Genomic DNA, 14,678 nt, shown 5'->3' with positions numbered 1-14,678 from the left:
ACATCACTTGACCACACACACTCTCTGGCATGCACTGCAGCGTGCTTTGAGCACATCTGCCCATATGAGAGCTGTGCATGTTGGACTGTTCATCAAGGATCTGAATCTAATCTCACTATATTTGTCAAATGTGGTATTTAATTCATCTTGCGGTCTATATCTAATGACATATTCCCCGACTTTGGTCTTTTAAATCTATAGCTTGTTCTCATTTAACATGTTTTGTTCTGAGCGCAAAGATATGTGCGTACATTGATTCTGCACATTTGACTGATTTGCTTGCCCTTATTTCTTATATTGTATGAACGTATTGTACAATATACTTTTTATAATGGCCATTATTGATTATTAAACTGATATTAGTGAAAGAGAGGGTATTTTTCATAGGGTATGTTTCGTTTAGTATCAAAAAGGCATATATGAAAGGCAAAGGCCTCTAGACTACACTTATTTTACCAAAATAAAATATGATCAAGTAATGACATTTAATTATTTAATTAGGACAGTAAGTTATATAGAATATTCATGGTGCCATGGAAAAAGAATTAATATTGTGTATGAGCTTGGAGGACTGCATCCATACATCTCTGCAATGAATCAAATTACTTATTAATAAAGTCATCTGGAATGGCAAAAAAGCGTTCTTGCAGGAACCCAGAGTTCATCAAGATTCTTTGGATTCACCTTCAATGTCTCCTTCATCCAGACATGCTCAATAATATTCATATATCTGGTGACTGGGCTGGCCAATCCTGGAGCACCTTGACCTTCTTTGCTTTCAGAAATTTTGATGTGAAGGCTGAAGTATGAGAAGAGGCGCAATCCTGTTCCCCTATTCTTCTGCCACTTCTCCATATGATCAACTAGAAGTCGAGTTATTATTTGTTGCTCTTACAGCTTGGATCGATGACAAGACTTTTGTCAGGTAATGTGGTTTTACCTTGATTTTACATAGCTTTTATCTCTTTTGTGGAACTGTGCTTCATCGAAAAATGAGTCATCAAAAGTATTTGCAATTTTACAAAAATCTAGGCTGAATCATGTATTTCAAATAAGCCTGTGTTGTGATTATCACAAAATAATGAACATAAAAAACATCCAGGATAAAAGTAATTAATTTCAGTGCATATTCATATGCACATCACCTCAGAGAACATGCTGTATGAGAAAGACTGTGCGTGTGCAGCTGTGTGGGCCTTCAGGAGAAAGAAGTCTTAAGTAAGATCATTTAAAAAATTGATGGTTAGCAGAGACGAACAAATGGGCTGTGCACTCAGTATAGCCGACATGTGTGCATAATTCACTTCCATTCCTGATTCAAGACCCACCAATATGCAGATAGCGCCTCTCGAGTGTCACGGTGACGTTAAGAGGGTAAAAATGCATCCGTATTGTGATCCGTGTCGAATGAAATACTGTGATCTCGCTCCCGTAAAGTATCAAATGTATTGCATGCTCGCCTACAGCGGAGGTTTCCCAAATAAAGGTCTGTCATCAGAGGAGTGAGTCACTAAACCCACTCCGGACACAAACTAGAAAACCGAAAGCGCTCTGGAAAAGAAAGATAAAGACAGAGAAAGTGGAAAGGCCTTAGGCTCTATCTAAAATAGGACGTCAGCATAGTCGTCACACTCCTTTCTGTACTGGCTGTGAGTCAGCGGCGCACACTCCAACAGAGGCCACTCTCATTGATTATTCATCTGCGCCTCAATTTTTCAGACCGCATTTCCATTTCTGAGAGTGGCGGGTCGCTACGGCGGCGAGATAAGCTCAAAGCGGCCACGCTGTAATGTGATTAACCGTTTGCTGCTGCGACGTCCACCGGCACAAAGGTTTGCTAAAGGGTCGCGCAGGTTTGACAGCAGGTGATAATGGTGGAGCAGGTCGGATTTGGGCTGCCGAGACTTTTGGAAATGGGGGGAAGAGAGAAAATATCCATTAGCATGCACGCTGTGTTCTAAAAGTGTGGGGATTGTAAATATGAGCATGTAGAAACTACATACATTAAGATAGCTGCAAGCTAGGGTCAACATCTCGCTTGAGGAGACGGCTACCTGTTAGCATTTCTATTTATGCAGAGGAGCAAGACCAGAAGTACGTGTTTACTGGAATGTTTTGAGTCAGTAACTGTATGTGAAATAAGATTTACACAAAATAATGAACATAAAAACATACAGGAAACAGAAACAACTATAAACAACTATATTATGACATAAACAAAACAAGAAATGTAAGTTTTATGCGTTTAGTATTGGGTTATCAGATTCCAAAAAGGCAAAACATAATAAGCATTTCATATTCAATCTAAAGACACATAGGCTCCATTCTTTTGAAAAGATGGCTGTCTCATTTGAATTTAAAGCAAAAGTCACCAAAATGACACAACTAGGATTAAAGTCTTAAAGGGGCAGTCTCTAAGAGTCATAAAACAATATTTGTGGGGTATTTTGAGCTGAAACTTTACATACACACTCTAGGGCAGGGGTCTCAAACTCAATTTACCTGGGGGCCGCAGGAGGCAAAGTCTGGGTGAGGCTGGGCCGCATAAGGGATTTCACAAAAAAAAAAAGTCCTCAAATGTCATTATTAACAGTTTTAATTATTTCTTCTGAACATGAAGTGTCCTGAACATTAATAGAACATTGAGTGAAGATTTTGAACAGTTCTTCTGAACATGGCATCTTTTGCCTATTTCTTGCTGCCAGAGACTTGACAGCGCTTCTTTTCACAAATCTGAACCACATTTGGCTTTAGAGCGGAAGCAGTTGAGACCCTCAGTATGGCTTGAAGATGATCAGGCTTGAAGTCCTGGGAAAAAAGTGGGGGAACTCACTCAAAACTTCCATTCCCTCACCTAAAAAAAGGTGTATATATGTATAAATAAAACACCCCCACCCCACTCCAGTCACATCAGTCTGTACCAGTCTGTTTCTACCTATGATATATATAAGATGCAGGGCAGGCACGTGCACACATAAGGCTCAACCTGTGCAGCGCACATGCCCTTTTTAGTCTTGCATAGAAAGTGCCCTTCCAAAATGATCAAAAGTGCCCCCGCGACGCGACACACCCTCGGTCCCGCCCTTCAGTAGGCGTGCGATAACACCGCTCTTGAGTACGCGCGCGACAACACAGCTGATGAGAACGCGCGCGACAACTTGGCGGGCGGGGAATGCCAGTGACCGCTATGTACGGATAGAATCAGCGGAGCGGGGAGCGCTCTCTCTTCCCGCTCCGCTGATTCTGTCAGTGTACAGCGGTCGGCGCGGGACACAAAATATTGCGCTGAGGGCCGCAAATGGCCCGCGGGCCGCGAGTTTGAGACCCCTGCTCTAGGGACATCAGAGATTTATTTAGCATCTTGTAAAAATGGGCATTATAGGTCCCTTTTAACAACATATGTTATAAGTTAAATAAACATGAAACGTTAATCGTAATCATAATGTTTTTTAAAGTGTATATGTGCAGGTAGTGTAATAATTCATTAAAAATATTCATGATTTGGTTTTTACAATTTGTTTTTACAAAATAAAGACTGACGACATTATGCAGTGAAAAGGTGTCCCTTTATTAGGATATTGCTGTACATTTAAAAATATTTTAAAAATAGATGTAAATTTTAAAAGAAACCACAAAAACAAATTTAGTTACACAAATAAAAAATGTTTTTACTACTTTTTTATAATTATATAATTTTATAATAATTTTACAACAATCATTATTTAACTTTTAGATTAAAACTAGCATGTTTCCATTTGTGACTACCATCTTAATGATCTGTTGTTTAAATGTGTTTCAACTATTTTTATCTTTATTACAAAATATTGGTGTTTTAGTTTAATTTGTAAATATTCTTTTTTTATTAACCCCTATATCTACATTATCTACATAACCATGTCTATTTTAGCACTTTTTAACTATGTTTGATTGATTGTATAATTCTTGTTGTGTTTTTTTAGGTTGTTCATGGAAAACAGATAAAAAATAGCCTTCTGGCTAATTCTGGTGCATTTGCAGAAATGCTAATTAATGTACACTGTTCCTGCCAAATAAACAAATAAAATAAAATAAATTTTGACATCAAATCACGACTTGAAATGAAAGATATTTTGTTGATTTTAGGGTTGGCAACATCATATTGATGTCAAATACTGACATTTATTCGTCCGGTGTGGCAACCAAAATCCAATGTCTAATAGACGGCATATTGGTAACGTCCACACAATGTCAAGCTGTAACATCATTAGTCCTTGATATTTTGTTTTTTATAGGTTGCAATTGAAACTAACTATAATACAATGTATGACATTGACGTCAACATTGGGGTACAACGTCAATATAATGTCATGTTGATGTCGTGTGCCCGCTGGATAGAGGTAAGCACTGCTTTTTAATGATTTAAACAACGCCGGGCGATGCAGTGGCGCAGTGGGTAGCATGTTTGCCTCACAGCAAGAAGGTCGCTGGTTCGAGCCTTGGCTAGGTCATTTGCCGTTTCTGTGTGGAGTTTGCATGTAAAACATGATAATTTTGCTGTAATATTTGATTCATTTATTCATTCATTAATTCGTTTTCTTTCCGGCTTAGTCCCTTTATTAATCTGGGGTTGCCACAGAATGAACGGCCAACCTATCCAGCATATGTTTTACACAGTGGATGCCCTTCCAACTGCAACCCATCTCTGGGAAAAATCCAAACACTCTCATTCAAGCTCATACACTACGGACAATTTAGCCTACCCAATTCACCTATACCACATGTCTTTGGACTTGTGAGGGAAACCAGAGCACCCGCAAACAACGGGAGAACATGCAAACTCCACACAGAAATGCCAACTGACACAGCTGAGGCTCGAACCAGCAAGCTTCTTGCTGTGAGGCGACAGCACTACCTTAACATTTTATTCAAATGGTCTCCCGTCAATTTGAGTTTGAGACCCCTGCCTTAAATAAACAATTTCAGACCATAAGAAGACAGCTGATGATACAATAAATATTTTAAGAAAATGAAACTGTGTTTTTGACCTTGGATGGATGCAAATCAATTTCAGGTGACCTCCAAAACAAACTTTTTAAATAGCATAACAGGGGTTTTTAATGAATAGAGATTCAAATTTTTGGGAGAAATCAAATCACTGTAAGAACAGAAGCAATGCTATAATTGATATTTTAAGAAAATTTACTTTGTTTTTGATGTGGGATTGATGTAAATCGATCATATGAGACCTCCGAAACAAAACGCTAAACCTTTAAGATATCATAACAGGGGCATTTTTTACTGAATGAAGATTAAGTGTGTCCGGTGCAGGACACCTTGGGCTGGGTGGAGAGGGCGAGCTGGAGGCTGGACGGAGGTGAAATTGTGTGACGAATGAATCTGCGCTGTTGTGTTTAACGAGGCATAAACGCCAAGCTCCTGCTCTCTTCTGTTCTACCAAAGCCTCCTGGAGCAAAGGCACCTGCGCTTCCCCTTTCTCAAATGATTTACTGTTTTTTTTCTCCCTCTCTTCCTCAATTCCAAAAATAGTAAAGAAAAGGTTATGATTAAACACCAAGGCCATTTTATACAACCTAAATGCTTTTACGGACTATTCTCTGTAAATCCTGGTTTCTTGTAGATCAGCAAATTCTGAAATTCTCGGCCCAATAACCATGCCACCTTCAAAGTTTCTTAAATCACCTTTCTTTCCAATTCTGGTGCTCGGTTTGAACTTTAGTAGATCATCTTGATCATGAAATGTAATATTAAAAGCATTTTATACTGAATGACAAATTAATGTTCTGCAAATAACTTTTTTTTTTCATTAGTTCCTGCCCAGTCTCTTTGGAAATATATCATCCTCAGCCTATATTTTTGCAAAACCTAAAATACATTGCTCCAAGTTCATTTCTTGGCACGTTTCAGATGACAAAACCACTAGAGGGCACTGTCTACATTTCTGCAAATCTGAAACACATTACTTAGGGTACATTTTGTGCAACACGGGGGCTCAGTGGCTAGCACTTTCACCTCACAGCAAGAATGGCAATGGTTCAAGTCCCGGCTGGGTTAGTTTTGCATTTCTGTGTGAAGTTTGCATGTTCTCCCCGTGTTGGCGTGGGTTCCGGGTGCTCGGGTTTCTCCCACAGTCCAAAGATATGTGCAATAGGTGAATTGGAAAAATTAAATTGTCTGTAGTGTATGTTTGTGTATAAGTGTGTATAAATGTTTCCCAGTACAGGGTTGCCGCTGGAAGTGCATTCGCTGTGTAAAACATATGCTGGATAAGTTAGTGGTTCATTTCGCTGTGGTGACCCTTGCTAAATAAAGGGACTAAGCTGAAGGAAAAAGAAAGAATGAACATTTGCAATATGTTTTAGATACACATAATTCCTGTAATCAAATTTACCTTACTAAAAAGAACAACTAAATATTTATAATATTAATAATTAATATATTAAAATAAAGCCATAAATGAGTGTCTAATTGTTTTTGTAGTATTATAACATTTTATAGTATATATTTACATTTTTGTTGAGCTTTTGCAACTGCATTTTCACCAGCTGTTAAATATTTCTACATTATTTAAATATTTAAATAGGATCTAGATCAGGGGTGGCCAAGGCTACATAAAAAAAACATCTAATAATGAGAATTTAAAAAGTGTTTTTTTCTTTAGCATTATGTATATAATAATATAGTATTTATTTAGACTGTGGATTAGTTTTAAATACTAACTTTGATTATGGACATACATTGATTTTTACCAGAGCAAGGACATTTACACAGTATGTCTGATAATATTTTTTTTCTTCTGGAGAAAGTCTTATTTGTTTTACTTCAGCTAGAATAAAAGCAGTTTTTAATTTTTTAAAAACCATTTTAAGGTCAAAATTATTAGCCCCTTTAAGCTATTGTTTTTTTTTTACGATAGTCAGTCGATAGTACAGATAGTACAGAACAAACCATCATTATACAGTAACTTGCCTAATGTCTTGAAAAATATCTAGTAAAATATGATTTACTGTCATCATGGCAAAGATAAAATAAATCAGTTATTAGAAATGAGATTTAAAAACTATTATGTTAAGAAATGTATTGAAAAAATCTTCTCTCCATTAAACAGAAATTGGGAAAAAATAATACAAATTTGGGGGCTAATAATTTCAACTTCAACTGTATTGAAAAAAAAAAAAAAAAAAAATATATATATATATATATATATATATATATATATATATATATATATATATATATATATATATATATATATATATATATAATATATATACATACATACATTTTTTATTCAGCTTTATTATATAGTTTTTTTAATTAAATTAATGTTTATAATAATATTTTGTTTTTAAAAAGTGAACTTTGTATGTACCGTTGTCACTTTTATTAAGTGTTTTTTTTTGTCTATTTAGTTATCTATTCTGCCGTTTATATTGTAAATACTACTAAATGAGTTTTATCGACACTCATGGAGGATTTTGCACACTGCTGTGCTCAGCTCTAGTGTGTTTATGGTGTTTACTCACAGACAGGAGCCGGTTCTTTTCCTTCTCCGAGAGGCTCTGGATGTTTTCCAGGGATGCCCGGTGTTTTCTGGAGAGCTCCTCCAGCGCCCGGCTGTGGCTCTCCTTAAAGTGAGCAGTGTCGTCTTCATATTTGGCACGCAAGTTCATTAGCTCCTTTTCATAGATCTGCTTTTCCTCTCGAAGAGACTGTTGAGAAAAATCAAAACAAACATCAATAAAACATGTCTTATCATGCTTATATGAAAGTACATTGATAAATTTATATTTATTTACAGTGTATGTATGCATTTTCTTAAAATGGAGTTATATTTCATATTAAATATTTTATTTATTATATTAAATATTCATTCATGCATTCATTTTCCTTGGCTTAGTCCCTTTATTCATCAGGGGTCGCCACAGCGGAATGAACTGCCATCTTATCCAGCATATTTTTCACACAGCGGATTTTTCACACAGCGGCCATCCAGCTGCAACCCAATACTGGAAAACATCCATACCAAATGCTAACTGACCCAGACGGGCCTCGAACCAGCACCCTTCTAGCTGTGAGGTAACAGTACTAACCACTGAGTCACCGTGCCGCCTATATTAAATATGTATTTAATAAATATGTCTACATTATTTAAATGATTAATAATTAATTATTTATATTTAGTTTTATTAAATTAAACATTATTAAAATTGATAAATTATTAAATTATATTATTAAACAATTTTAGTTTTAATAAGTTTAGAATTTTACTGCGTTGCCAAGGCTACATAAATCAATAAACAATTAAATAAAAATAAATAACGGTGTTTATTGTTTTAAATGTCATGTTTTCTGCTTATTAATTTAACTTAATTACGTAAATTATAATTGAAATTTAGTCATATTAGGCGTTAAGATGGTGCAGTGGGTAGCACGATCGACTCACAGCAAGAAGGTTGCTGGTTCGAGCCCCGGCTGGGTCAGTTGGCGTTTCTGTGTGGAGTCTGCATGTTCTCCCCGTTTTGGTGTTTGTTTTCTCCAGGTGCTCTGGTTTCCCCCATGAGACCAAAGACGTGGTATATGTGTATTGAATAAAGTAAATTGGCCGTAGTGTATGAGTGTGTATAAATGGGTGTTTCTCAGTACTGGGTTGTGGCTGGAAGGCCATCCACTGTGTAAAACAAGGCCGGAATAGTTGGCGGTTTATTCCACTGAGGCATAGCCTAATAAATAAGGGAATAAGCCGAAGGAAAATAAATGAATGAATGAATGAACTTATAAAACCTTAAAATCAACAATAGATCACTTTTCTTTAGCCAATAAAATCAGTGCTCATCAATATTATAGTACACGGTTAAAAAAGAATATTTAATTGGATTTATTCACTTAGTAAGTTTAGTGGTGGCAAACAATTTATACGGGCTGAATGTAAACACAAATTCAATTAAGTAATGTTCAATTTAGTTTGTTTAAATTCAGCCCGTATAAATTGTTTGCAACCACTTACCTTAAATCCATTTAGTAAACACAATGAATCATTTTTTTCAGTGTATAAAGCCCTTTTCCCATACTATCACCCAATTACAGTGCATTACTTGTTAAAGGGCCATGAAACCCCCTCTTTTGGTTCAAGTCTGCCTCAGAATTTTTTCAAAAAATGCTTCATGATAAGCGTGAAGCGCTGCGAGCAGAGGGAGGAGTGGGCGTGGCCGGTAGAGCAGAGAAAAAAAAGAGCGGAGATCAACTGCCAGTCAGCTAACAAAATCAGACACAAAACATGAGGAGACCCATGGTTTTATAGTGTACAAAATTAAAACGCAAAGAAATAAACAGTAATTTAATGCCATGTTATATACGATAGGCTATTCTTAATTTTATTTAATATATATATACACATAACCACAATTTGTTATCATTATAGAGATAATTATTACACTATAAACATTATAAATGAATAGGACTTCTCTCCTCCTGAATCCCCGGGCCTGAATACAGACACAGTGGACAGCTGTGCAGCAGGTCTCTTGCCCTATCTATTCCAACCTGCCGGTAATCTGCAAGATTTTAAACATGTGCGAACAGGGCAGCACAGATGTGTCTGAATGGTAACAAACTCAGCTGATAAAAGAAAAAGTCTGTCAATCTCCAATTTTCCTACAGCAACAAAAATGCTTGCTGCACACACACAGCTTCTTTTTATTAGTAGTCCTAAGAGCATCATGAGTTAAGCCATGCAACAAACCCTGTGGATCATGGTAACAAACACATACAACCCTTCACAACCACCTAAGTGCACCAAATGTTGTCTTACAGCTTGGCAGGTCTGTCCATATAAGTCTATCATCGGAAAGCATGTACAGTGATGAATAATTAAGAAGCAGGGTGTGCTCATAGGAAAAGAAAACTCAAGTGTATGAATAAAAAGGGGAAACCGATGCATCATCACTGAACATGCAGATCAGAGCTACATCACAGATTGTAATCCCGCCCCAATAATTATTTAAACCCAGAAGATGAAATTAGCTGACAAAAACTCATAATTATCCAGTTTCCCCCAAAAATAAACCTAACATGGGCCAACGTTGACTTAATTGATGCTCAACACATACAAATCTGTTAACATCTTTAAACAAGTACTCGAGGGTTTCTTGAACCTTTAAGATGGCACAAAACATATTTCAATAAGCTCTTGTACAAACATGTTAGGAATCCATCATAGAAGTATAGGGGCGAAAACTAAAAGACGTCTCAAAGTCCTCACGGACACAGTGAAGAGAGTGTAAATAAAGCTGTCATCAGAAGAGTGAATCACTTCACAACAGTTTCCCGCTCTTTTTGTGAGTGTTGTCATAGTAACAGTGACTCAAGGCTGCGCTGCTAACAAAACGGAGATGTGGGCGACAGAAAGAGATGGGAAAAAAGCCTGATGAGACTCTTTCACAGGGGAATTATGCTGAAATTCAACACCTGAGGGACTTCATGTACTCCTCATAGTGTATTTTTAAAAAATTGACTAATAGCTGGTGTTAAAGGGACAGTTCACTCAAAAATGACAATTCTGTTATCATTTACTCACTTGTTCTAAACCTAACTGAGTTTCTTTCTTTTGTTGAACACAAAGTATAATTGTCAGAAAATTGTTTGTACAGTATCTGGCACCCATTGACTTCCATTATAGTCTTTAATAACTATGGAAGTCTTTTGTTCCCAGGAACCAGCGCTCTTCAAAAATCGTCTTTCAATAGTTCACACTTAGCTGATGATTAATTATAAAGCTTGTTTGGCATGCTGTCCCGGGAGAGAGCCCTGAGCTCATGAGATCCTCGAGCCCAGGGCTCCCTCCCGTTGCAAAGCGGGAGGGGAGTTTGAGCTCAGGTAGATCTCGAGAACTCCCCTGCTGTAGCAAGTGAATGCTCTTGAAACTAATTACTAACTAGAAGCGTGTCTATGTTGACAATTTGGATTGTTCAATTGACTTAATTGCATGTTTTTAGGCGGTGGGAGGAAACCGGGGAACCCGGGGGAAACCCACGTGAGCACAGGGAGAAGTGCAAAACTCCGCACAGAAATGTCTGCTAGTTTTGGTAAAGCCAGGAACCAGAGACATTCTTGCTGTGAGGCGACAGTGCTAGGCACTGGGCCACCGTGTCACCCGTCTAAGGAGGAGTAGGGGAGAAAGGGGGGACTCTTCAAGACGAAGATAGCAATAGAATAAACCCCAGGGTATTTATAGTAGTTTAGGAGTCATCTGATTGGATCGTAGTGAATTGGATAATGCGGGTCAGCTGCTAGCAATCATAAGCACGTGATCCTCTCGATATTTGTTTATACATAAACTTCACTTTGTGTTCAACTGAAGAATTAAACCTCGTAATGGTTTAAAACCACATGAGGGAGAGTAAGTAATGGGGTCATTTTAATATCTGGGTGAACTATCTATTTAAGGAGAATTTTTCCTGACCCTGATCCGTATTTATTTATTCATTTATTTGCCAGAGACAGCGTGCATTAATCAGCATTGCGGCAATACACCAGAATTAGCCGAAAGGCTATTTTTAATCTGTTGTCCCTGGACAGATGTTAAAATTGTCACCCTAAGTAACATTACAAAGATTATACACTCAATCAAGCATAACGAAGAAGCACTAAAATAGAAATTGTAAAAGGTGCAGTAGGTGATTGTCTTCAGAAACATTGTTTGTTGTGCTGGTTGAAAGTCTCTTCACATTCCAATAGTAATGATTAAAGTAAATGATCTAAATGTATTATATGTGTTTTTATATTCTGGGTAAGGAATAAGACTACAAAATGTTCATCCAATTAAATATTGTCAGGCTGATAATCCCCATAATTCTGATAAGTAGCCCAAATTGTCTGTCAGCAAATGTAGATTTTTATAACAGCGCATCTCTTAACGCAGATCCGCCATTTGCCATGCATTCATGTACAGATGAGACAATTACAGTTAAGCCTGGTTTATACTTCTGCGTCAAGTGACCGGCGCAACTCACGGCGCAGGCAACGCTCGTGGCTGTGCATTTATACTTCTGCGCGCTGTCTCCGTTGGTCTGCATTAACACTTCCGAAACGCTAGTGGGCAGTGAGGTGTAAATGTTCCTCTGTGTCGAGTTTCTTCGCTGATGTTTTGCTATTCTGAACACTTCCTGGATGTACAAGTGACTCAAACTCGCTCATTTTGAGGCAGGAACCGGCGGACGTGCAACAACTTTAACCATGAGGTAAACACAGAACAAAACTTTCCATCCGGAGCTCCTTCACGGACTCCACACTTGTAAACAATAGCTCGCGCCATTCGCGCAGCTCTCGGTCCCGCCCAGACTCGTCGGCGATAGCAAGCCGACCAATCACAGAGCTTGCGCTACGCATTGTTGCGACGTGTAGTTACAATTTTTGAGAGGTGCACGTCAGTGACGGCGACGGCCACGGCGATGTGCTATGCGTCAGCGCTGTAGCATACGCCGGTGTTTGACGCAGAAGTATAAATCAGCCTTTACAGTAAAATCAAATGACAAATAAAAAACTTGTTCAAATCCTAAATGAAGATTGGAGTTACTTTTGTACACTGGTGGAACACCATGGCTGAAGTATTAATTTTAAACAGGTAATATTCTGTTTTAAAACAGCTTTAGTCACGCAAAGCTGATGTAGATTGTGTTGTGCTACGAATGGGTTATATGCACAGAAGCGTTATTCAGCCACCGAAATCTTCCGGTGAAAGATTGATGTGAATATTTTCAGTTTCATAAGGTCCTTATACAGCATCGATAAAGTAGATTTTTATTTAATTTAACAACCAAACATCAGTAAATAACACTAGTCCGACTAGTCTGCTTTGCTGAGGTGAAGTTTGTTTTATATTCACAGTGGTTCATTTTTGAACAACGACAGCCTGTGACGTGCTCCCTATATTTACCATGCTACTTTGAATATTCGGTCTGACATATCATGTAAGTATTCCTGCACGCCGCCAGCCAACCATTATAAGCATACAGTAGTCCCTTTAGGACAAAGCGCATGAGAGAGTGAGACCATTATGACAAGCTACACAACTGAAAACGTGCTATATTTAATATATGTATAAAAAATATATATTTTAAAAAAATTATATTTTTTATTTCGTTCAGAATTGCAATATTATAACATACTGTAAAGTTTTCTAACTGGCTAATGACAAGAACTAGTTGGTTGTCTGCTGTCATCTTTAAGGTGCACACACTCATGTTTCAGGAGGCATGGCTTTGGACGGGAGAGGAGGGCCTGTGTTTCAAAAATAATATGCTAACCTATTTGCATTTTGGCAAATCACGTTCTGCACATTTAAGTAGATCTTAATAAAAAATGTTTATGAACAAGAAAAAACTAAACACACCAACATTATGTAATAGAGACGAGGGTAGTTATAGAAATTAGAGTAGTATAAGGTTAATGCGCTGAAAGCAAAAGTTTCTGCAATAACTAAATATTGATTTTAATTTGGTTTGCATGAGTACTTGCTGAATTATTTCAAGGAAAAAAATTGCAATATTTCAAGAGTAATTAATGTAATTAATTAAAACTAAAATTTCATTTGCCAGAAACAAAAATATAACTTTGCTCATTATTCACAATATATACACTGTAAAAAAATGCAGTGTTCCACACAATTCACTCATGTTTTCCCAACACAAATCGATTAAGTTAACTTAACACTTTTAACAAATGTATGTGGAATAAACATTAAAAAATCAAGTTGTCCTAATGAAATCTCAAAAATTGTTTCGGCTCATTTTTAATATGTAGTTTAAACAAGTATATATATATATATATATATATATATATATATATATATATATATATATATATATATATATATATATATATATATATATATTTGAGTGTGGATTGATATAAAGATAATTGAGAGGAGAAACTATGAAGTTACCTTGTAGGCTAATTGACTGCTAGCATAAAACTGGCTTCGATAAAATCCCTATAGGATTTTCCCATAGACTTTTTAAAGATTGCAAATAACAAGCTCTGTGTACAAACACAGTTCATTACACTAACACATTTAGTCAAGCCGGATAATTCTCACACGAAAACAAAACTTTGAGCACTTTTGGATCTTAAATGCAAACCCAAGTTTAATTGCTTTTTTGAAGCCTAAATTAATGTTCTTCAAATTACTTTTTTTAATGGTCTTGTGCTTTGAAATATGCATTTTTCTTCAATGTTTGACATAATCTCAACCTAAACATGAACAGAAAGTGGGACATAGTATTGCTTCTCCACCTTTAAAAAAAAAAACAGTCAATAGCATTTTGTTTTATCACTGCTCTGTCAGTGAGAGTGGTTGAACTCAAGCGCAAAAAATGTGAAGCGTCATTCTGGCGGATGGGGGAAACCAGAGCACCCAGAGGAAACCTACACAGAAATACCAACTGACCCAGCCAAGGCTCGAACCAGTGACTTTCTTGCTGTGAGGCGAGAGCGCTTCGCAATGCACCACCATGCTGACCCTACTTACCAGGCTTTGGCATCAAAACTTAAACAGGTAGCAAAAAACTTTTAATTAATATTTAAAGTTCTCTGAACATACCATTTTTATTTGTTAAAACAATTCACCAAACTCTGTTTAAATGATTGGTCACACTTGAAATTGTGTTTTGACAACTGAGCTA

The 14,678-nt window shown here is 36.9% G+C and overlaps 1 protein-coding gene across 4 annotated transcripts in view; it reads right to left on the bottom strand.

Moving 5' to 3' along the window:
- The window catches only part of fam184ab (family with sequence similarity 184 member Ab), a 254,481-nt gene that overhangs the window by 122,528 nt on the left and 117,275 nt on the right, over positions 1-14,678 (bottom strand). For all 4 annotated transcript variants that reach the window (XR_015518906.1, XR_015518907.1, XM_087298716.1 and 1 more), the window contains exon 6: positions 7,524-7,709. Coding sequence is in view for 2 of the 4 variants with exons in the window: in XM_087298716.1 (XP_087154842.1) it covers positions 7,524-7,709 (186 nt within the window). In the remaining 2 variants the exon portion in view is untranslated. The remainder of the gene's footprint in view (positions 1-7,523; positions 7,710-14,678) is intronic.

This window comes from Danio rerio, chromosome 20 (assembly GCF_052040795.2).
Source record: "Danio rerio strain M-AB ecotype USA chromosome 20, GRCz13ab, whole genome shotgun sequence".
Classification (NCBI taxonomy): Eukaryota; Metazoa; Chordata; class Actinopteri; order Cypriniformes; family Danionidae; genus Danio; species Danio rerio.
This window is presented reverse-complemented; position numbering and strand designations above follow the sequence as displayed.